This window comes from Arvicola amphibius, chromosome X (genome assembly GCF_903992535.2).
Source record: "Arvicola amphibius chromosome X, mArvAmp1.2, whole genome shotgun sequence".
Taxonomy (NCBI): Eukaryota; Metazoa; Chordata; class Mammalia; order Rodentia; family Cricetidae; genus Arvicola; species Arvicola amphibius.
The window spans coordinates 91,483,616-91,506,261 of record NC_052065.1 but is presented as its reverse complement, the minus strand read 5'-3'; the positions used below and the strand labels follow the sequence as shown (position 1 = coordinate 91,506,261).

Here is a 22,646-nt window from a genome sequence, read left to right as displayed (position 1 = left end):
ACCACTGTATCTTACAAGCAAAATGTCTACAAATATAGACACAAAATCCATCAACAAAATACCAGCAAATGGAACCCAGAAACACATAAAAAGAATTACTTAGCAGTAATTGCATACTAGTGGGCATTTACTGCATCAATGCAAAGTCATTTTGACATGAAAAATCAATTATTTTAAAAATTTATTTTATGTGTATGGGTATTTTGCCTGCATAATGTCTGTATATCACTTGAGTGCCTGGTGCCCATGGAAGCCAGAAAAGAGTATTAGATCCCCTGGGACTAGAGTTACAGAGGGTTGTGAGATGTCAGATAGCAGCTGGGAATCAAACTTGCGTTCTCTAGAAGAGTAGCCAGTGCTCTTAACCACTGGCCAATCTCTTGAGCACTGAAAAATCAATTATTAATTCATGCAATATAGCATGATAATAGAGAATAAAATATACATGTTCATTTTGAAAGGTACAGAAACATTTGAAAAAAAAAAAAAAAACCAGAGCCTTATAGGGATAAAGCTCAACAAACTAGACTCCAAGGGAATTTCTTCAACATAGTAAATGTTATTTGTTAAAAAAAGCCCTTGACAGGCTGTGGTGGCCTTTAATCCCAGCACTTGGGAGGCAGAGGCAGGTGGATCTCTGTGAGTTCAATACCAGTATGGTCTACAGAGTGAGTTCTAGGACAGCCAGGGTTATATAGACAAACCCTGTCTCAAAAAAAAAAAAAAAGGAAAAAAAGCTTTCCCATGAGGCTTGGGATATAGCTCAGCTGGTAGTGTAGTTGCTTTACATGCACCCAACCCTGGGTTTGATTGTCTGCATCACATTTAAAAAAAAAAGAAGAAAACTGGTTAAAGTGGTGCATGCCTATAATCACAGAATTGGAGGTGGAGGCAGGAGGATCAGGAGTTGAAGATAATCCTGTCATCTTTGGCTATCTAGCAAGTTCAAGGAAATTTTAGAATATATAAGACTCTGTTCTCAAAGGGGGAGGGGGAAAAAGGAAAAAAACATGATACACACACACACACACACACACACACACAGTGGAATAGGTTTTGTTTTTTGAGACAGGGTATTTTGTTTCCAGGGCTGTTCTTGAACTTCTGATCCTCTTCCCTCTGCTTCATGGAAGCTGATGCCATAGTTAGATATCATCACACCCAGTTAACGTGGTGCTGGGGATTGAAGTCAGGGTTTTATGTATGCGAAGCAAGCACTCTACCAATTGAGTTACATTCTTAACCCTTGGTGTGTGTGTATGTGTGTGTGGTGTGTGTGTATGTGTGTGTGTGTGTGTATGCACTTGAGCAAATGGAGGCCAGAGGTCAATGTTAGGAGTATTCCTCAACTTCTCTCCTCCTATTTTACACTTACTTATTCATTCAAAAATATTTTAAAATACATCCTCCCCATTGTGTGTGCGTTCATGCGCACATCAAACACACTTGCTCATATGCATGCATGCATGCATGCCACAATGTGCTTCTGGGGGTCAAAGGGCAATTTGCAGAAGTTGGTTCTCTCCTTTCATCATAGGGTACCAGGAATGGAACTCAGGTTGTCAGACTTGGTGGTAAGTACCTTTACCAACTGAGCCATCCTGCCAACTCTCTGGTTTTTAAGATAAGGTTTCACAGAACCTGAAGCTCATCAATTTAGCTAGACTCACTGGCTACCTTGTCCCACAGCCTCCTGCCTTTGTCTGCCCAGTGCTGGGATTATAGATACATGCATGCCACAATGTGCTTCTGGGGGTCAAAGGGCAATTTGCAGAAGTTGTTTCTCTCCTTTCATCATAGGGAGGATGGCCTTGAAACTCCTGCTTCTTCTGCTTCTATCTTTCAAGTGTTGAGCTCCTTGGCTTGCATACCTCCACTTGCTTGGTTTAGGATTTCACCTTTGCCTGACTCTTAAGCCCCCATGTGCTCATTGTGGCCCCTGCCACATCATCTCAGAATTAGTGATGTTATTGTTGCCTGATGTGGCATGCCCCTCTGTATGCTGTCAATGTGTTTTCTTAACATAGTTAATAAAGAAGCTGCTTTTGCCCATGGCAGAACAGAATATAGCTAGGCATGAAATCTAAGCGGAGAGAGAGGGAGAGAGAAGGCGGAGTCAGAGAGAAGTAAGATGTGAGGTAACAAGCCATGAGCTTCATGGTAAAATATAGAATAATAGAAATAGGTTAATTCAAGTTGTAAGAGCTAGTTAATCGTAAGTCTGAACTAATAGGCCAAACAGTTTGTAATTAATATTAAGCCTCAGAGTGGTTATTCAGAAACTCGTGGGTGGGAGATAAGCCTCCAGTTACACTTGTCAGTTTCTTATAGTATGCTATAAAAAGTGTTAAATCATTATTTAAAAACATACTTTCTTTTGAGAAATGGTAACATTATACATCCCTGGATGGCCTGGAACTTGCTGTGTAGACCAAACTAGCCTTGAACTCATGCAGATTTGCCTGCTTCTGCCTCCTCAGTACTAGTATTAAAGGTGTATGTCACCATGCCGAACCTAAAAAATACATTATTTGTAAACCCATATCAATATAAGAAATTATTTTTGAGCTCACAGTTCTGTGAAACTTTGAGCTCAAAAGAATAATTAAATGACTTACTAGACATAATGAGTATCAAACACTAGGTACAATTTTTTTTTAAAAATAGAAAGACTTGTATACTGAAGTTTGTAAGACATTGGTGAAACAAATTGGACAAATAAGTGGAAAAATTCTCCATTCGTGGACTAGCAGGCTTCATATTGTAGCACTGTCAACTTAAGAGGGCAATACTTCTCAAACTGATCTACTGACTCAACAGAATCCTTATCAGAATCCCAGCTGACTTTGTAGAGAATTGACAAGTCAACTATAAGAGTCACATTGAATCTCAAAGCACACAGGCTAAACTAAAACAATCTTGAAAAAGGAGAAAAAAGAATAAAGATAATGATTTCAAAATTTGCTACAAAGCAATAATAATCAAGATAATGTACTATTGACAGTCAGTGCAATGAATTAAATGTGCATAAACAAACTATCATATTTATGACCAATGGTCCAACTTTAAAAATGTACAAAAGTTTTGAATGGATATTTCACTAAAGAAGACATATTGAAGGTCAATGAGCCCATGAAAGATGTTCAATATCTTTGACCATTCATGAACTGCAAATAAACATCAGTAGCTGTCTCTTCTATCCGCTATGATGGATGTAACAAGACAAATAATAAATATCGGTGACGATCTGATGAAGTTATACTTCTCTACTATTATTGGTAGGATTGTGAAATGATGGGGTCATTTTGAAAACTAATCAGTTCCTCTAATAATTCAACATAGTTATCATTTGACTGTATGCTCTGCACCTAGGCTTATAATGAAGAGAAATAAAAACCTACATCCTCACAAAACGTTGGACATGAATGCCCAACATCATTATTTATAATAGCTAAAAGGTAAAAGCAACCCAAATGTCTATCAACCAATGAACCGATAAATAATATGTATGTATATACGCATATTATATAATTAAAAGGGAACAATGTATAGCTGTATGATATAATATGAATAACCCTGGAAAATACTATGCTAAGTGAAAAAGCAAAGCACAAAAGGCTATTACATGATTACACTTATGTAAAACACTCAGAACAAGCAACGTTATAGAGACAAAGCTTCAGAGCAGTGGCTGCTTGGTGTGGGTAGCAGATAGGACACAATATGTGGAGTGACTCTTATGTTCCTGCATACTGTTTTTTTTTTCTCTTTAGGGGTGGTGAAATTTTGTTTTGTACTTGGGGTTGAACCTGTTGCATCATGTATGCTCTTTTTACTTCTTATTTTGAGACAAGCTAACACTAACTTACTCAGGTTGGCCTTGAACTCACTTTATAGCCCATGTAGTCCTTGATACTCCATACTCAGCCTAACCAGTAGATGTGATTACAGGACTGTGCTATCAGACCCAGCTCAAGTGATAAAAAAGTTCTAAACTAGATGGTTGCATAACCCTATAAATATGCTAAATATACATTAATATAATATACAATATATTTATATATGTATATATCTAGGTTATATATATATATATATATATATATATCTGTGTAATAGCTCTAAGCTGTCCTAGAACTCGCTTTGTAGAGCAGGCTGGCCTCGAACTCACAAAGATCTACTGTCTCTGCTTCCTAAGTGCTAGGATTAAAGGCATGTGCCACTGCTGCCTGGCTAAATATACTAAAAATGGGACTGTACCCAGGCATGTTGGCACAGGCCTTTAATCTTGCACTGGGGAAGCAGAGGCAGCAATTATTTTTGTGAGTTTGAGGTCAGGCTGGTCTACATAGCAAGTTCCATGCAATCCAGGGATACATAGTGAGACCCTGTCTCAAAACAAATGGATCTATGAATTTTAAATGAAACATTTTTATGGCTTGGAGATTATATATGAATAATTCTGCTTGTAAAAATAAAACCTCTCATCCAGACATGGTGGCACATGCCTTTAATGCCAGCACTTAGAATAGAGATGAATGAATGGATCTTTGTGAGTTCAAGAAAAGCCTGGTCTATATAGTGAGTTCCGGACAAGCCAGGATAATATAGTGAGATCATTGCTCAAAAACAACAACAAAAAACAAACAAACAAGCAAATACCTGACTCCTCCACAGATCTGGGTGTGGTGTCATATTCCTTCCCCAACTTTCCCCAGATCTTCCCCACTTCTTTATCTACCAAGAAATCTTTAAAAATGAAAGTTAAAAAAACAAAACCAAAAAACATGGTGACTTGGCACATGATGAACTTTGAACTCTTAAGAAAAGATTTTTTTAAAGTGCTTTGCATTGTGAAAGGACTTTATGTAGTTTATCTCACGTTATCTTGTCAAATCTCTCAGAAGGTGTGTAGTGTCTATATTATTATTACTCCCCTATTTTAATGACAGGTAAACTGAGGCTGTTTATGGAATTTGTCCATGTTTATACAGTGAAGGTACGACAGAGAAGGGATTGGAGCCTAAGTCTCTCTGCCTTTACATGCTAGGAATTTTCCATAAACAATGTTATTCACCTTTATACAGATTCAATGTAATCACATTGTGTGGGCTTGATTCATGTCTTACTGGTGGAAGCAGGAAACCTGCATTAGTTGAGGAATTAGTACTTAACAATCCATCCTCCATCCAGGCCTCTGAGAGTTAAGGAAGTGCAAAAGGGCAATAAGCCCTTGGTTTATGATGTGTCTCTACCTGAAGGCATCATCTGCAGGACTAGAAATGCTCCAGAGGATAACTACCTAGGAGACAACTGAGCCATCAGGGTAGCCACCTGGCAATGCGCTGCTATCAGAGGTGGCTCCCACGGTTATAGCCAATAAGCAAGTGTTTATCTTCTCTCTTAGATAAAGACTGGAATTCTAAAGGTGGCTGGCTTCCCTGAAGGAAGCAATATTTTCCCATACTACCCTGCCAAGGTCAGGTGATGTCTAGCCCACCACTGGTATTATGACTTCCAGGAGAGAATGTGCCTAGGGAATCCTGAGTCTCCTCTAGGCAGGTTACAAGTCACGGGGTCAAGTCAGGTGCATTTGGTTGATGGCTGGGACAGCTTGCCTCTCACCTTGTAAATCTCTCTGAATTGCTCATCATCTTTCCCTAAGCAGGGGGGTGAAGGTGCCCTAGTTTACCCGTCTGTACTCAGTCACTCACAAGGTCGACTCAAAATTGCTTGCAAAGAACAGGGCAGAGAACTGACTAGACTTATGCTAATATATATGCTATGAATATATAATATATACATGAGACATGCACATATTTACACTATACATACAGCCAACACAAGATTGACTCAAGCAGCTTTGTAGACTTGCCCCGGTGTATTTTTATAGTGTCGGGTTCATTGGTCATACTCATGACATAGAAGCTTTGCAAGAATCTCATGGTCTTTCTGAATCATCAAAAAAGAAAAGAAAAGAGTACTACGTTCACTCTAACGTTCTATGAATGTTTCTGGGTGTTTTTTGGAGGGTGGGGTGGGGGCAGGATCTCATTTTGTAGCCTAGGCTGGTTTTGAATTTGTAATCCTCCTACACCAGCCTCCTGGGTGTTGTGATTACAGACATGAATCACCGCACTCAGCTTGCTTGGCTTATATGTACATGAAAACTGGTAATGTCTGCATATACATATACATATATACATATGTGTATATAAAATAAGACTATTTAGTGCAGCACAATAAACTGTTTCTAAACATGTTAGAAAATGTAGAGTGAGTTTCTCTAACTGAGATCCTAAATGGGATTTCCAAAGCCTTGTTTTCTTAGGTTACCCAGCAGAAACAGGGACCTCAGGGTTGGGAAGAGATGGAAGCTGTGTGTGTGTGTGCATACATGTGTGTATTCATGTGGCTGCATGGTGGGAGTTTGCTCTCTCCTTCCACCATGTGGGTCCTGGGGATTGAATTTAAGTCTTCAGTCTTGGTGGCGTGTGCCTGTACTGAGCCATCTTGCTGGCCCTGTTTCTGGATTTCTTGCCGCTTCAGTGGGTCTTTGGCTCTCAAATTCAGGTGCTATTAGGGCTGCTGCATTCGTTCGATGTAAATGACAAGCTACTTACTGTACTGTTGTCATCCCTGAACCATCTGTCCATATTTTCCCCACTAGACTGTAAGCTATGTGAAGGCAACCACCAAAGGGATCACAGCTTTTATTCCCAGCTGTATTCCCAATGTCTGTCATGGTGGGTCCTTGAGAAACATCTGTATAGTGAATAAGAGAAATATTTGCTTTGGTCAAATGCTGTGAAGGAGTGGATTCCTTCCCTACCCTCCCCACTATTCTCCCGTTTTTCCAGGTTTACAAAGAAGTGGGTGCTTCCTGCTCCTGTTGCAGGGTTAACAGCATCCTTTTGGCCTGGTAGACCGAGTCCTGAGCTTGGCTAGTTAAGAGTCAACAGCTTCTGTGAGGCCAGACTTTTTCCTCCTTTCCACAGAGACCGTGGCCTGAGGGGATTTTTACTTTGGTGCCTGGGAAAAGCCCAGCTGAAGCTGTGAGAACATCTTTTCTTTCCGTAGCCCTGGTGTTGAGGCAGATCTTGAACTTGCAATCTTTGTGCCTAAACCTTCAAAGAAGCGGGGAGTATGTGCCTGTACCACTGGGCATGGCTAGATGCCTCTCTGCTACAGCCTTTGCTAAAGGACCATGGTGAGCACTGGAACATCTGTTCTAGAATGTAAGTGTGAGCCCATGGAAGAAAACCATCTCAGCTTTGGAAGGTCATCATAAAGGTCTCCAAGGCCAAGAGGGAACTATGAATCCACTGCAACTTGAGCAGAAGCCTCTTCAGTAGTATTCTTCTCTTCTTAGAGGGCACAAGAAAAGATCTGCAGATCAGCCTGGCATTTGCTGAACTGGGGTCAAGCCAGGAGGGTCACGGAGCAAGAACACTCTGTCAGTTCCTGCTATCAACCTGGCACTTAGCCGTTCAGAAGGTCAAGAAACTGGCTCCAAACGCCTGCCCAGTCTCCATGGACATGCTATCCAGCACAAGTTCATAGCTTTCTGGTGTGAAGAAAGAGGAACAGAGCTTTTCTATTTGCTTCTGCCTCTGAGCTACTTCTTTCCATCCTAAGGAGGAGCACGGTAAAGCCGCAGCAGCGCCACAGCAGCTCCTTATGGAGACACAGGCCTATTTGCTAGGGAAGTCCTGAACTTCTGCCACTCTGCAGCTGTGCAAGGAGCCTCTCGGTAATTGCCGGCTTGGAGATGGGGTGGGAAAGTCATGCCTAGCTCCAAGAGAATCCAGGAAAGCAGACCCGGCTTTGACAGAGCAATGGGGAAGACACATGGAAGACGCTCAGTGAGGCCGAAGGGACACGTGCAGCCCGTGTCCTGGCCCTGGTGCCACAGTCTCCATAGTAAGGGAGATATTGGCAACCAGCATTAGCTGGGGTGCTGATGGCATGGCAGATAATTGTCCCACAGAGTGGGATTGCATAACCATGCCTACTGCCCTCTCAAAGTGGAAACCTGGACCGCTTTCACTATTCCACCCGGTCCGACCTTGACTGGCTCCAGGTTCATCCTTCTGCCTTATCCTTTCCTTTCTCCCTTCCCCTCCTGCTCAGTAGGAGGCACAGTTTACTTGGATGTGATTATCCAGAAGAGGGCCACAGGTGACAATGAGAATGCGAACAATAGTTTTTTCCAACATCTGACCATCTGTGTAGAAGTTTGAAAAGCCCAGACGTTTCTTTGAGCTAGTCGTCTGGAGCCATGCAAACGCTCACGTCCAGTTTCTTCCTGCTCCAATTCAGTTCCTTTCATCTACGATGTGGACAGCAGTTTCTTTGGGACCAGCAATCCTTTCCCAAATCTGCATGTGATGAGCTGCCTTTCAACTGCTGTGAACAGTGTCATGAGATTGAAAGCTGGACCTGCTATGCATGCCATAGACTTGTTTGTGCTAAAGAACAATGTTTAAAATGGGCGAGAATCAGCCCTCTAGGAGCTGGGTCACCTGCCAGGAGTGTGTTTCTATTCTCAGATACCATGAGCTCCAGCAGGTGCAGTGACCCCAAACCAAGAAAGTCTTGAAGGTTTAATAACGGTCAAGTGGCAAGGGTAAATGGATACAGTGCCCAGTTTATGGCAAGGGTGAGTCCTGGGTGCTGCTTACGTTCTGACAGTGGTGCTTGGGCCAGGAACACTTACTGTGCATAGGTGAGTGAGCCTGAGATCTAACACATGGAGGGCCCAGCTCTCTGTCACCCTCTGCTCCTCCCACTTGTTTTGGGCAGGAGCACCTGGGCTAGACAGCTTTTTTGTTTCAAGGCCTCTGCACCATCACCAGAACATCTCTGAGAAGTAGTCACACTAGGTTGCCTAACTGGGATGCCTGTTTAGAAGCTGCATTTGTTCTTTATGCCCCCCCCCCTTCTATTTCTTTTTCGTTGGGGCATGTCCAGTCTCCCCTACTCCCAGCCTTGAGTGATTTCGTATTTCAGATACTTCTGTCAATCCGCAATATGATGATAAAAAGGAAGTCTTATTTTCATTTTCAACATTACTTCAATGAAGCCAGAAGAGGCACAAATCTCTCCTAGATTACTAAAGCTGTGCCTTAGAGTCAATCTAATCCTTTTTGAGAAAGCTTTTTCTTTAAAATGTAGCCTTGGCTGGCCTTGAACTCTTTCTGCCTCTACCTCCTTAGTAGCTGGCATTACAATCATGTACCATGACACATATGTGCTATCATACCTGGCCAGTGCAATTCTTTTTTTAAAAAAATTATGTTTATTTTATGTACATTGGTATTTTGCCTGCTTGTGTATCTGTGTGAGAAAGTCGAACCCCTGGAACTGGAGTTACAGACAAATGTGAGCTGCCCCGTGGGTGCTGGAATTGATCCTGGGCTCTCTGGAAGAGCAGCAAGTGCTTTTAACCGCCGAACCATCTCTCTAGTCCCCCAGTGCAATTTTTTGATTGACTCTAGCATGTTATTACTGCTTTCATCTTACATACATCCACGGACTCAAGCACAGTGTATTGTCACAGGCATCCTTTGTGGAATAGGTACATGTGAGTGTTATATGTGCTTGCCAGTGAGGTGTGTCAGTGGTGTGTGTGCTATACTTCTGGCTGTTGCTAAGCAGGCTGGCACTGTTGGCACTTGCTGCATACTAGGTCAGAGTCTGGAGGGCCTCAGACACACCAAAACAAAACCAAACCAAAACCAAAAAAGAAACTGATGCTGAGACCTACCTGCCTTTACCGTAGGAAGTGGGAGAGGCTGGTTGGCAGGCCTGGCGAAGACCATCTTCCTGGAATCCAGCAGAAGGCGGCAGTACCCCGCAATCAGGCAGGCAAAGTTGGTGGCTTCAGGCCACTCCATCAACAGCACCAGGGGCTGTGGAAGAGATGGTTCAGAAGATAAGGACATGGAAAGGCAGGAGAGGGGCGAGAGAGAGGCAGGTGCAATTCTGGGAGGACAGCAACAAAGAAAAGACACGGAGTAGTTACAGGAAGCGCATTCCAAACCCTCCTCGAGGTCCATGGCTAGGCAGTTTCTTCTGTCACGAACACTCCTTTGTAGTAATGGCTTCTCTAGGCGTCAGCATTAAAGAAGCCTTTGCTCACACATTTAATGAACCACCTTTACTGAAAAACACTAGAATTATGTAACACCATGTGACTGCTCTGTGGCTGTATTTGCGTTTGTCAGAGCTCAGCAGATGTGTGGGCCAGCTGGGAGAGTGGGGGTGAAACTGGGAATCTAGGCTAGGCTGAGGGATGGCCTGGAATATCCTTGAATATAAGTACCTTGGCTGCTCAAAGTATCCTTTGCTCCTTTCCATATGCCCTGACAACATCCAGACGAGTCCATAGGAGTCCTAACTGTGACTTTAGGGACAAATCTTTCTGCTCCAAGTCCTGCTTGGGCCTTCCTGATCTCCCCTCTATTTCCTGTATTTTCCAAAGTAGCCTGGAAATGTCCACTGGTTTTTCTTTTCTTTTCTTGGACACACATTTTTCACTCTGTAGCTCTGGCTAGTCTGGAATTCACTTTGTAGCCCAGGCTGGCCTCAGACTCATAGCAATCCTCTTGTCTTTGTCTTATGAGTGATGGAATTGCAAGCATGAGCCACTATGACAATTTATTCGTCTTCTTTCCTTCCTTCCTTCCTTCCTTCCTTCCTTCCTTCCTTCCTTCCTTCCTTCCTTCTTTCTTTTCTTTTTTCAGACACGGTTTCTCTGTGTAACCCTGGCTGTCTTGGAACTCACTCTGTAGACCTCGCTAGTCTTGAACTCTGCTTAGTATTAAAGGCGTGTGGCTGTTTATTGGTGTTTCTTCAAAGAGCCCCTTGGTCTGGGGCTAAGGGTGGTAGGTTAAACAGGCTCTGAAGATAAATTTCGCTATGGAAATTCTAAGATCCTATGATATATTAACCAATATATTCCATGAAACATCAAAGATTTTAGTATTTCAGATTCATTTGACCTCAAAGATCTGTTTTTTTCCTTACAAAAAATTTCATACTGACAGCGTTCTTGTTATTTTTTTTTCAATGCTAGAGATGGAATCTAGAACCTTGTGCATTCTGGGCAAAGACTCTACAATAAAACTACTCCCCTGGCCCCATTTGTTGCTGTTTTTAAACCTTACAATGGGAAATATTATCGCATTCTGCTAATTGATCCTGGAGTTAACTCCTTAACTGTTTCAGAGATTCCTACAATGATAAACAAAACAGCAGTGCATTTTTACGAAACCTTTAAATTTGTTCTATCATTTTAAAGGTGTCATGTGAGTAAGTTGGATCAAATCAAAGTGAGACTGGCTGAGGAGGGAGTCATGGGCTCTGAGTAGCCATGACCTTTCGCGATTACTAGAGGGCATTAGTAAGAACTAATAGAAAGTCGGGTGAGGTGTAGCAATGGCCATCATCCTAGTGTTTGGGGGTGAAGCCAGGAAGACCAGGAGTTCAGGGTCACCTTTGGATGCCTAGTGAGTTTGAGGTCAGTCTGGGCTGCAATAAACCCTGTTTCAAACCCGGGGGTATGGCTCAGTAGTAGACTGTTTGCCTAACACAAGTAAGCCCCTAGGTTTGATTTCCAGCACCACAAAATAAAAGCCCAGAAGAATTAAGAAGGAAGATCCTGTGTTTTATTGAATATTTGTAGAGGCAGGAGGTGGGTTAAAGTCAGTTTCCAGGGCACAGTTTGATCTATTCAACACACCTTGTAACTTGTTACTTTTTGTTTGTTTGAGACAGCAGTTTCATTTGGTTTGGTTTTGAGACAAGGTTTCACTATGCAGCCCAGGCTGGCCTGGAACTCATAATCCTTCCCCCTCGGCTTCTCATTAACCTTGATGCTTTTGTCAACAGTGATTACCTTCTGCTTTGGACATCTGTTCGTGGTCTCTGTTTCTATGAGGTGATACTGTCTTTTGGTTCTGTGATTTCCTGACCATCCTTGCATTGGTCTCTCTCTTTTTAAAGATCTACTTTTATTTATGTCAGTATGTTTGCATGGTAGCATACACTCATTCATGCAGATGTCAAGGAAGGCACACGAGGCGACAGGTCGTCTGGAGCTGAAATTACAGGTGGTTGTGGCTGCTGGGAAATGAACTCAGGTCCTCTGGAAAAACAGCAAGTGCCTTCCTCCACTGAGGCATCGCCCCAGCCCTGTCTGTATTGCTCTTTAGCCAGTTTTTCCTGTGTAGCATTTTCCCTATGTAGGCTCCAAGCTTTGTCTGCAATCCTTGAGTCTTCCCCATGGTGGGTCAGCTTTGACCTCTGTGTTGAGATTCTTGAGTCAGTGTTTCATTTTATTTCCCCTTGAGCCACTTTCCTTTCTCAAAACATATATAGTGCTATAAGGCAAATACCTTTTTGAGACAAGGTCTCATCCTGAAGCCTAGGTTGGCCTGTATTATGTAGCCCATATTGGTCCCACACTGCAGCAATCCTCTGGCCTCAGCCTCTAGAGTGCCCCTGGACCCAGCTTGATTCATTAAATAGTTTTTGAATATCTAGTTCCAGTGTATGTTACAGTAAGGCATTTGGAGTGTCACTGAACGAACGAATTAATGACTAATGAAGCACCTATTAAATTCATGAATTACCATGGGGAGGAAAAAGTCGATACACATTGAGGAGCAATGGCTCTTTTCTCCACTAAGAGAGTAGCCACAGATTAAATGTTATCCAGTCATTATTAGCAAAGGACACTGGTGATGGCTGCACTTCCAGTTAATGGAAACTCCTCAGTCACAACAGATTGGTCAGCCCTACATAACACAGACAGCTAAGAGGGTAGAATGGGGCAGGGGAGTCAGATATGCCTTCTAGCCTCACCCTGTCATATTAGCAGAAAGAAACACAGAGGTTTGGATGTTGACAGTTGCTGCCATCATTACTGGGAGAACTCAAGATTCACTAGGTGTGACTCAGGGCATTCATGAACACTATGGACATTTCCATTGCTATGGCTTTATTTTAGGATCCCACTGACTTCTCCTTACTTCTCAAGCTATGTGATGATGCTGAGATTTGGGGTGGGGACTCTCGGCCTGGGGGGGGGTCCTTGTGTCTCTGGTCCCAAGCTGCTTCAGCTGTGTGTATTTATGCCTCACCTGTGGGTATGTTTTGTCATTCAAATTGTGACATCTCAGAACCTGGACGATAACTTAAGGACCTCGAGTAGCACCCTAACTGGCTTTTCTTCCTCCAGTATCTTCCTACTTCGCTTTCCTATTGCTACTTAAGGGATCTTTCTAATGCACAACTCTTACTATAACTGAGCCCTGTCAATAGCGACGAAACCCAGCTACCTTACAACAGTGTTCAAGACCCTTCGGGATTTGGACCTATCCTATATCTTCAACCACATGTGTCTCATTTTGGTTTATGTCCTTTTCTCATGTCACCACTTGTGTTCAAACAATGGCATATACTTTATTTTTTATTAATTTATTAATCATGTATATTAATTTGCCAAGCTATTTCATCCCTTCCACACTTTAGCCTGTGCTGCTCCCTCTAGCTAAAGTACGCATGTGCTCCGTTCATGCCCACCCAGCGAGCTGTGACACAGTGATGAGCTCCTCCTGAAGAGCAAGGTCACCTGGCAGCTGTAGTCCTCATTCCAGAACAGAACGGCCAGGTCCTTGCCTTTGTGGAGCTCACAATGTAGCTGGCAATAAGTCAGGCACCAAATAATCTTAGAACCAAATGTGATCACAAGGTGTGATAAGATATGAAGGGAAATTACAGAGTTAGCAGAACATAGACTGTCTGGGAGCAGTGTGTGCATGGGCATGAACGTGTGCGCATGTGACATTCGGTTTCAGAAGCCAGAAGAAGCTCCTTTGGGGCCATGGCATTGGCTGACAAATTGAATACAGGATTATTTGCCCACTGCCAGGCTGAGTGGCTGACTGATGGATGGACAGATTGATGGGCTGGCTGCTTGAGGAGCAGTCTGACTCACTTGAACCCTGGCTGACAAACGGGCTGCAGGGCAGTCAGAATGCCGGACAGTCTCACATTTGGATTGTTTAGCTACCTGACGGGCTGCTTGTCTGGCTACGGATGGAATTACCGACTGGAGTCTGACTGACTGACTGGCTTAACTGATTCCACTTCAGTTTCCCCGTACAGCCATGTAGTCCAGTATCATCAATAAAACAGCAAGAAGGCAAAGTCCTGTGCTCTGAGAAGGCCAAGCACATCAAGAGGTGGCTCAGGACAGCACAGCCCATCACACTAGTTAGTAGCCTTTCCTGGTAGCCAGCTGGGCCCCAACATAGGCTAAGCGTGGCTTGTGAAAGGAACACAGATGAGCTTTTTGCCAACAGGGATGCAAATCAAATTAAGGGAAGGCGAACAGAGGTTGGATAGGTTTCTTATAAAAGTTCAAAACCACCCATTTACCTTAAATAGGATTTTAATGATCATGATGCCTCATGTAACACTTGCCCATACAGAAAACACTAAAGCAATAAAGCTCAAGGAGGAGAACGGGAAGCATGCTGGGCCAGGGATCCCACGGGACATTCCTTTGATGGTTCCTTTCCAACCTTATGAGCTTCTGTAGCAGCGGAGTAGGGAAATGGCCCTGTGGTGTCTGTTTCAGTCTGTTGTCTCTTGAAGAACAATATGTGAACACTGCCTCATGTTCTCTCTACTATGAACAAGTAAGCCGAGTGAAAACTGGAACTAAATACACCCAGGCCATCTTCAAGTGGAAAATAAGATAAGGAGAATGGAGTTTAAAGCACAAGCCAGGCAGGAGAAGCTACAGCCGGGATTAATTTGACATGCTCCAGCTGTATCTCCTTCCTGGGATGCCCTGGGATAGAGCTGGCTCACTCCAGTATCTCCTTCCTGGGATGCCCTGGGATAGAGCTGGCTCACTCCAGCATCTCTGGCAAGAGAAAAAGGATGAGAAGCATCCCAGAGAGGCAAGGTTACCAGATGGGGGGCCGGGAGTCCCAGGGGACCAGTCCATTTGAGTTCTTGCCTCCATAACACTGGGAAAGGCTAATTGGGCATAGCCAGACAATTTTGAGGTGAGGCCGAATATCGCTTCAAAGCAATGGTTTTCAGACCAGCTGTACATTAGAGTCACCTAGGAGTCTAGAAAGACTTAGCTATCCCTGCACCCACCCCTAGAAATGCCGCTTTAAATGCTCTGGGAGGGACAGCTGGAGTAGCCAGTGATTTTAAATCTTTACACATGAGCCGGGTGTTGGGGAGAAGGGCATGCCTGTGATCTCTTCATTTGGGAAGGTAGAGGAGGTAGGATCATAAGTTCAAGGTCATCTTTTGAGGCCTGTGTGGATTACATGAGAGCCTGTTTCAGAAACAAAACTGAAAATCTTTGGGCATGATTCTTATGGTTAGTCATTGCGGTAGTTTGAATGTAATTGAAATTTACGTACGCTCACAGGGAGTGGCACTATTTGGAGTTGTGACTTTGTTGGGAGTGGGTATGGCCTAGTTGGAGGAAGTGTGTCACTGTGAGGGTGGGTTTTGAGATTTCCTACGCTCAGGATACCCACCCGTGTCTCAGTTGACTTCCTGTTGCCTGCAAGTCAAGATGTAGGCAGCACCGCATCTGCCTGCACACTGCCATGCTCTCTGCCATGATGATAATGGACTGAATCTCTGAAACTGTAAGCGCGCCACCCCAATTAAATGTTTCCTTTCTAAGAGTCACTGTGGTCATGGTGTCTCTTCATGACAATGAAAATCCTAACTTAGACAGTCATGGTTGAGACAGCAAACCCTCCCAGAAAATTATCAGGCTAGAGTGGGCTATCTATGAAGAAATGGACTAAGTTTGGTTGCTAACTCCCGTGTCCTCTACTAAGGAAATTCAAGCAGCTGAAATGGAAGATTCCATGTGTAGTGGTATACTCATCTTACAGCCAGATTCTCTCCTGTTTGGTTATCTTACATGTATTTGTTCTGTATGCATGTCTCTCTCTGCGTACCAGGGCATGAGTGTGGAATTCAGAGGGTAGCTTATACGGGTTGGTTCTCTTCTTTCATTGTGTAGGATCTGGGTATTAAACTCAGGTTCTCAGGACTTGGTAGATGGCTTCTTTACCCTCTGAGCTGTCTCACTTACCTTCCCCACTTCTTTTTGAGCTAGGTCCTCCCTATATAATCCTGGCTGGCCTTAAACTTCCAATCCCCTTGCACTAGCCTCCCAAGCACTGAGGACCCACCCTTCCTTCTGGGACTACTGGCAATTAACAGCTACTGGGGAAGGAATGCCATTTTCTTCAGTAGTATAGCTATGGATAAATTACTCTTGCTCCAGAAAATAACCTCCCACCCACACTGAGCAAGAAACTTATAATTAAACTCAGGAGAGATGGGGGGCACTACAGATGGTCTCAACAAGCATTGCTCTTTCAGAAGACATGACCTTGATTCAGTTCCCAGCACTGACAAGATGGCTAACCACTGTCTGTAACTCCAGTTCCAGGAGATCCAACACCTTATTCCAACCTCCACTGGCTCCTGCTCTATACATGGTATGCAAACATGTTCTCAAGCGCACAAACACATGCACATGAAATCAAACAGTATTTGAACTCAGTAGGTCACACACAAAAAGAAGTCATGAAAGTTGCATTGGGCCCGGCGGTGGCAGCACACGCCTTTAATCTCAGCACTTGGGAGGCAGAGGCAGTGAGTTTGAGGCCAGCCTGGTCTACAAGAGCTAGTTCCAGGATAGGCTCCAAAGCTACAGAGAAACCCTCTCTTGAAAAACAAAAAACAAAACAAAACAAAATCTCTATTTTCAGGGCTAGCCAGTTCTTTCAAATAAGCCAAAAACCTATAAACCATATTTTAAGGATACTTAGCTTTAATAAAAATAAAATGTTGAAACCCAAATTTAAAAAAAAGGAAAGTAGTATTGGGGTAAGAGATACATTGAGGTGTGGAGAGATGGCTTAGCAGTTAAGAGCACTGGCTACTCTTCCAGAGGTCCTGAGTTCAATCCCCAGCAGCCATAGGGTGGCTTACAAACGTCTCTACCTGTAGTCCCATGGGATATGATTCTAGACATTCATCATCCTGCACAATTGCAACCAGTTCTTTTTAACTCTAATCAATGCATTTGTTGATTTCTGTGGTATCTATACTCCAACAAAGCTATTAGTATGATGTTGTCATTCGTCTTTCATGTTCATGTGGAAAGAGATTAAATGTTGCGGTACTCATTTCATAGAGTATGGATTAGTAACCCACAGAGCACACATCACTGATGTTTTTTGGTACCGAAAGCTGGCTGCAAATGGTATGCTTGTCAGTCAACAGTATCTTTATTACAGCATATGAGAACTGGGGATGTAGCTCAGTTAATAGAGTGCATTCACAGATTGCTTACCATTTATAAAACCCTGGGTGTGGTTGTTGGGGAAAATTATTTTAACTGTGTAAAGGTGTGTTACATTGGTTTCTGTTGCCTTGTTAACGATGCATGAATGTGTTGCATTCTTTTATGTTGCATTTGTTTAACTTTGTGAAGCTGTGCTACTTTGCCTGTCTAAAATACCTGATTGATCTAATAAAGAGCTGAATGGCCAATAGCAAGGCAGGAGAGAGAAATAGGTGGGGCTGGCAGGCAGAGAATAAATAGGAGGAGAAATCTAGGGATGAGAAGAGTGAGGAGCAAGAACAGGAGGAGAGGAGGATACCAGGGGTCAGCCATCCAGCCACACAGTTAGCCACGGAGTAATAAGGAAAGAAAGAAAGATATATAGAATAAAGAAAGGTAAAAAGTCCAGAGACAAAACATAGTTAAAGAGAAATGGGATAATTTAGGTTAGAAAAGTTGGCTAGAAACAAGCCAAGCTAAGGCCAGGCATTCATAAGTAAGAATAAGTCTCTATGTATTTATTTGGGAACTGAGTGGTGGACCTCCAAAGAGTAAAAATAAAAGACTAAACAAAACAAGAAACAAAACAACTACATGTGGTGGCACTTAAGTTGTGCATGGTGGCACACAACTTTAATCATGGTGCTTGGGAAGTAGAGGCAGGAAAATCATGAGTTCATGGTCAGCTTATTATCTCAGCTATATGGGAAATTTAGAGCCAGCTAAAGATACATGAAACCCCGTCTCAAAAGTAAAATAAAGGAAGGAAAGAAAAGAAAAAGAAAAATGTAATATATGAGTACTTGTTATGTGAAAAACCTCATGGCATTAATTTTTTATTGTCACTATAACACACGACTCCAAATTTAGTAGTTTAAGTAATACACACTTATCCCTTACAGTCTGGGAGGTGAGAGTTTTGATACAAGTTTTACTGGGTTAAAAATCAAGTGCAGGACCCTGTCACTTTTGTGGTCTGGAGTTGAATCCATTCCTTCCCTTTCCTGATCCTGGAGGTTACCACACTCCTTGGTCCTTGGTCTCTTCCCTAATGAAGGCTAGCAAGGGTGAGCTGAATCCTCTTGTCACCTCCCTCTCTCTAACTTCACGTCCAGAGTCTCTGTTCCATGTAGACTGACTCTATTGACTACATTAGTCCTAGTTGAATAATTCATGCTAATCTCCCTATTTTAGGGTCAGTTGATTAGCAATCTTAATTGCGTCTGCACTTTTTATTCCTCTCTGTCATAGCATATTCACAGGTTTTGAGGATTATGGAATATACATATTTAGGAGAGGATTATTCTACCTATTGTACATGGTAAATCCTATTACAGAGTATAACAATTATGACACCAAGTGGCTAATTCTGAAGTTTTCTTTCGCATTTTATCTGTTGCTCTTAATGGGGTATACCTGAACCCCTTATCGCTTGGTTACACCTCTGAGTACTCATCATCCACCTGACTATTGGTCACCATTCACTCCTAAACTACCTTTTAATGTCTCATCAACACAACAAACACAATGTATTTATCCCCAACGGTAGTGTCATCTCACTGATGTGGGAGATCCTTCTGTCTATGTGCTGCTTTTATTGGTTAATGAATAAAGAAACTGCCCTGGCCTGTTGATAGGGCAGAACTTAGGTAGGTGGAGGTGGGGGGGTGGGGATGACTAAACTGAATGCTGGGTGAAAGAAGGGCGGAGTCAGAGAGAAGCCATGGAGCTGCTGCTGGAGACAGACATGCTGAAACTTTGCTGGTAGGCCACGACCTTGTGATGATGCACAGATTAATGGAGATGGGTTAAATTAAGATGTAAGAGTTAGTCAATAAGAAGATAGAGCTAATGGGCCAAGCAGTGATTTAAATAATACAGTTTCTGTGTGATTATTCTGGGGTTAAGTATCCAGGAACTAACTAGCGGCCTCCTTACAACATCTCACCACTTACTCATGACCTGCTAGAGTCCTTTTTTTTTTTGAGGCAGGGTTTCTCTGTGTTGCTTTGGAACCTGTCCTGGAACCCCCTCTGTAGACCAGGCTGGCCTTGAACTCACAGAGATTCTCCTGCCTCTGCCCCCTGAGTGCTGGGATTAAAGGCCTGTGCCACCACCACCTGGCTTTGACCTGCTGGAGTCCTTTACACCTAACACTGCTATTTAGTGCACATTGGATAAGTGCAGTAGGCAATAGGGGGAGGAATAAGAAAACACATGCATTGCCAGGCAGTGGTGGCACATGCCTTTAATTCTAGCACTCCGGAGGCAGAGGCAGGTGAATCTCTGTGAGTTCAAGTTCAGCCTGGTCTATAGAGAGAGTTCCAGGACAGGCTCCAAAGCTACAGAGAAACCCTGTCTTGAAAAACGGAAAAAGAAAAGGAAAGAAAACTCATTTATTGTGTGCAACACAGGAGGGGCCAGCCATGCCCATGTTAATACATCACATGTTGCACATCTGCTCCTTGCTTCCGCCCTTCTTTCATGCTGGTCCAAATCAGCTTTCATTCTGTTACCCCTCTGCTCAAGGACCAACAGTACATTCTTACTAATCAACCACATTGAATCTAAATTCCTCAAACTGGCCTGGGAGGCTTTTAACGGACTTGTTCTGCCCGCCCCTAATCTCTCCAATCTCTTCTCTCCTTATTTTCCTCTCCAGCCAAGCGACTATGCTTATCGACCTGCACATATGGCTTGCTTATTTCCGTGCTTGCTCCTTGCCTTTGAACACATCCCACTCCTCTCTGCTAATTCATGCCTATCACTTCAAGATCCAGCTCAAAACACCCTCTCGAGGAAGCTAGTTCTGGTTAACTCCTTCTCGTTCTTTTCATTTCATATTCCATACCACATTTATCTATGACATTTACTTCATTCTGCTTTTTTAGAAAGAGATGTATTTTAGTTTTGTATTTGTGTGTGTGTGTGTGTGTGTGTGTGTGTGTGCGGCTTCCCAGAGAGGGTGAACTTCATCTGATTCCAGAGTTGTGTAGGGGTTCTCATGCTATGTCAAGGAAGGTCACGCATGCTTGTGATTGTAGTCACCCTGATAAAAGCGTAGTTTTTCTGAAATGTTCATTCATGCTCACCACTGTGGGTGGATCACTTTTAGAAATAAGTAGTGTGCTCCTCACTCGGGAGAAACATACTGATCCCAGCTCAGTCTCTTTCCTCCCAGACCTCTGAACATATAGGTAGGTCTTCAACCTAGGCTCACTCTAATTCATTGTATTACAATATCCATTTGGAGAAAATAAAAAATTAAATAAATCCTCATGCCCAGGTAGTTCTTCTAACCAATGAAAATCATCAGTTTTAGCCAGGCAGTGGTAGTGCACATCTTTAATCCCAGCACTCAGGAGGCAAGAGGTAGTCAGATCTCTTGTGAGTTCAAGGCCAGCCTGGTCTATAGAGTGAGTTCCAGGACAGCCAGGGCTACATAGAGAAACCCTGTCTCCAAAAGGTGGGGGACATCAGTTTTCAGAGTCGGGCCCCGGTGTCTTTATTGTTTAAAACCTCTCATGGGATTTCTATTGTGCTGCTGACGTGGAAAACTCACTCTTGAAATATTGAAGGCTGAAAAACAAAAGCTGAAAGCTGTTTCTCTGCTTTAAACCCCATCTATATCTCTGTGACCCACACTTCCCAGGCGTGTCTTGTCCTTTCTTTCCCTCCCTTCCCAGTTCATTTGGCTTTTTACCCAACAGCATCTGAGGAGGGTAGCAACCAATGGTTGGGAAAGTGGTCACAACCCAATTAAACATAAGCACCAGGCAGGTCCCCAAACCAACAAGAATCCCACGGATCACAGGTGGAAAGATTAGCATATTAAAGCTTCCTGGGTTTTACAAACACAAAAATAATTGGTTCTTTTAGAAACAGCAAAACACTCCACTGCTTAATCTGTTAACTACACGTCCTTCTGGGAAATCCTTTAAGAAGGGAAAGCTGTACCTCCCACCGAGAGAGCCTCTGCCAGCTGGCAGGAAGGCCTGCCCCCTGCCCACAATGGTCACTGTATTGAAACAGGAGAACTGTGGAGGGGGCGGCTGGTCATGGCTGCCAGACTTCTGCGACAGCTGCTTGCCAGTCTGAAGGTGTTGCTCTATGGGGAAGGTTCTGAGGTTCTAGGAGAGCTGGACTCTGGGAGATGCAGACACACCTCTTATGTAGCTCAATACAGGTGGGATGGGCAGAGATGGGTTAAGTCATTCATTCCTTTAATCTCTGAGGTAGACAGACAGGGCCTGAGGTGGCCAGAGTCTCCCTCTAAGGCTGCTCCATTTAGCTTGAAGTTCCATGTGAGTGTGATATCCTTTGTTGACATTTTGCAATGCTAGGGATGGGATCTAGGGTCTTGCCCATGCTAGTCAAGTGCTCTATTACTGAGCTTCCTCACCAGCTGTGAGCTCCTGTTTTCCCCCAAGGGCTGGGAAGATGGCTCAGTGAGCCAAGTGCAAGCATGAGAACCTAGGTACCAACACTAGCGTCCATGTAAACAAACAGGGTGGGATAGCAATGCACCTGCAATCCAAGTGCTGAGAAGGAGAATCTAGGAGGATCTTTGGGCCTTGCTGCTCAGCCAGTCTAGCCAGACGAGACGAGACAAAAATGGGCCTGTCTCAAAAAGTAAGGTCGAGAGCACCTGAGGAAGACACCTCTGGACTCCACTTGCATGTGCGCATATACCTGTACACATTGAACACACACACACATATTTTGAGACAAGGACTCGCTCCCTGTGTAGCCAAAGCATGCTGTGAAATTTAATCTCCCCCCTCCCCGCCTACCAAGTGGCTATGAATACAGACAGGTATGCAACACCATACACAGCTGTATGAATTTTATTATTATTTTTTAATATTTGAGATAGGAGCTAACTGTGTAGCCTAGGCTGAGCTTGTAATCACCATGTAGGCAGTAATGCTCCTGCCTCAGCTTTCTGAATACTGGGATTACAAGCCACCATGATACCAAAATTTGTGTGTGCTATGACACGAATAACTGTGAAAAGATGGGTTAGGTAGCTCCTGGGGCTCCTGTTCTCTGCGGAGAACTGACTCAGGTTAACCCAACACTTCTAGCCCTACATGGCGCTGCATGGTAGCTGCAATGAGAATGGTCTCCATAGGTTCATATGTTTGAAAACCTGGACATCTCCAGCTGATTGATAGTGCTGTTTGGGAAGGATTAGATAGTATGACCTTCTTGGAGGAGGTGTGTCACTAGGGAT

At 43.5% G+C, this 22,646-nt stretch overlaps 1 protein-coding gene across 1 annotated transcript in view; it reads right to left on the bottom strand.

Annotated features, from left to right (window-relative positions):
- Frmpd3 (FERM and PDZ domain containing 3) overlaps positions 1–22,646 on the bottom strand; it is a 71,613-nt gene that overhangs the window by 7,518 nt on the left and 41,449 nt on the right. The window contains exon 12 of the mRNA XM_038317450.1: positions 9,767–9,911. Within this exon, the coding sequence (XP_038173378.1) occupies positions 9,767–9,911 (145 nt within the window). The remainder of the gene's footprint in view (positions 1–9,766; positions 9,912–22,646) is intronic.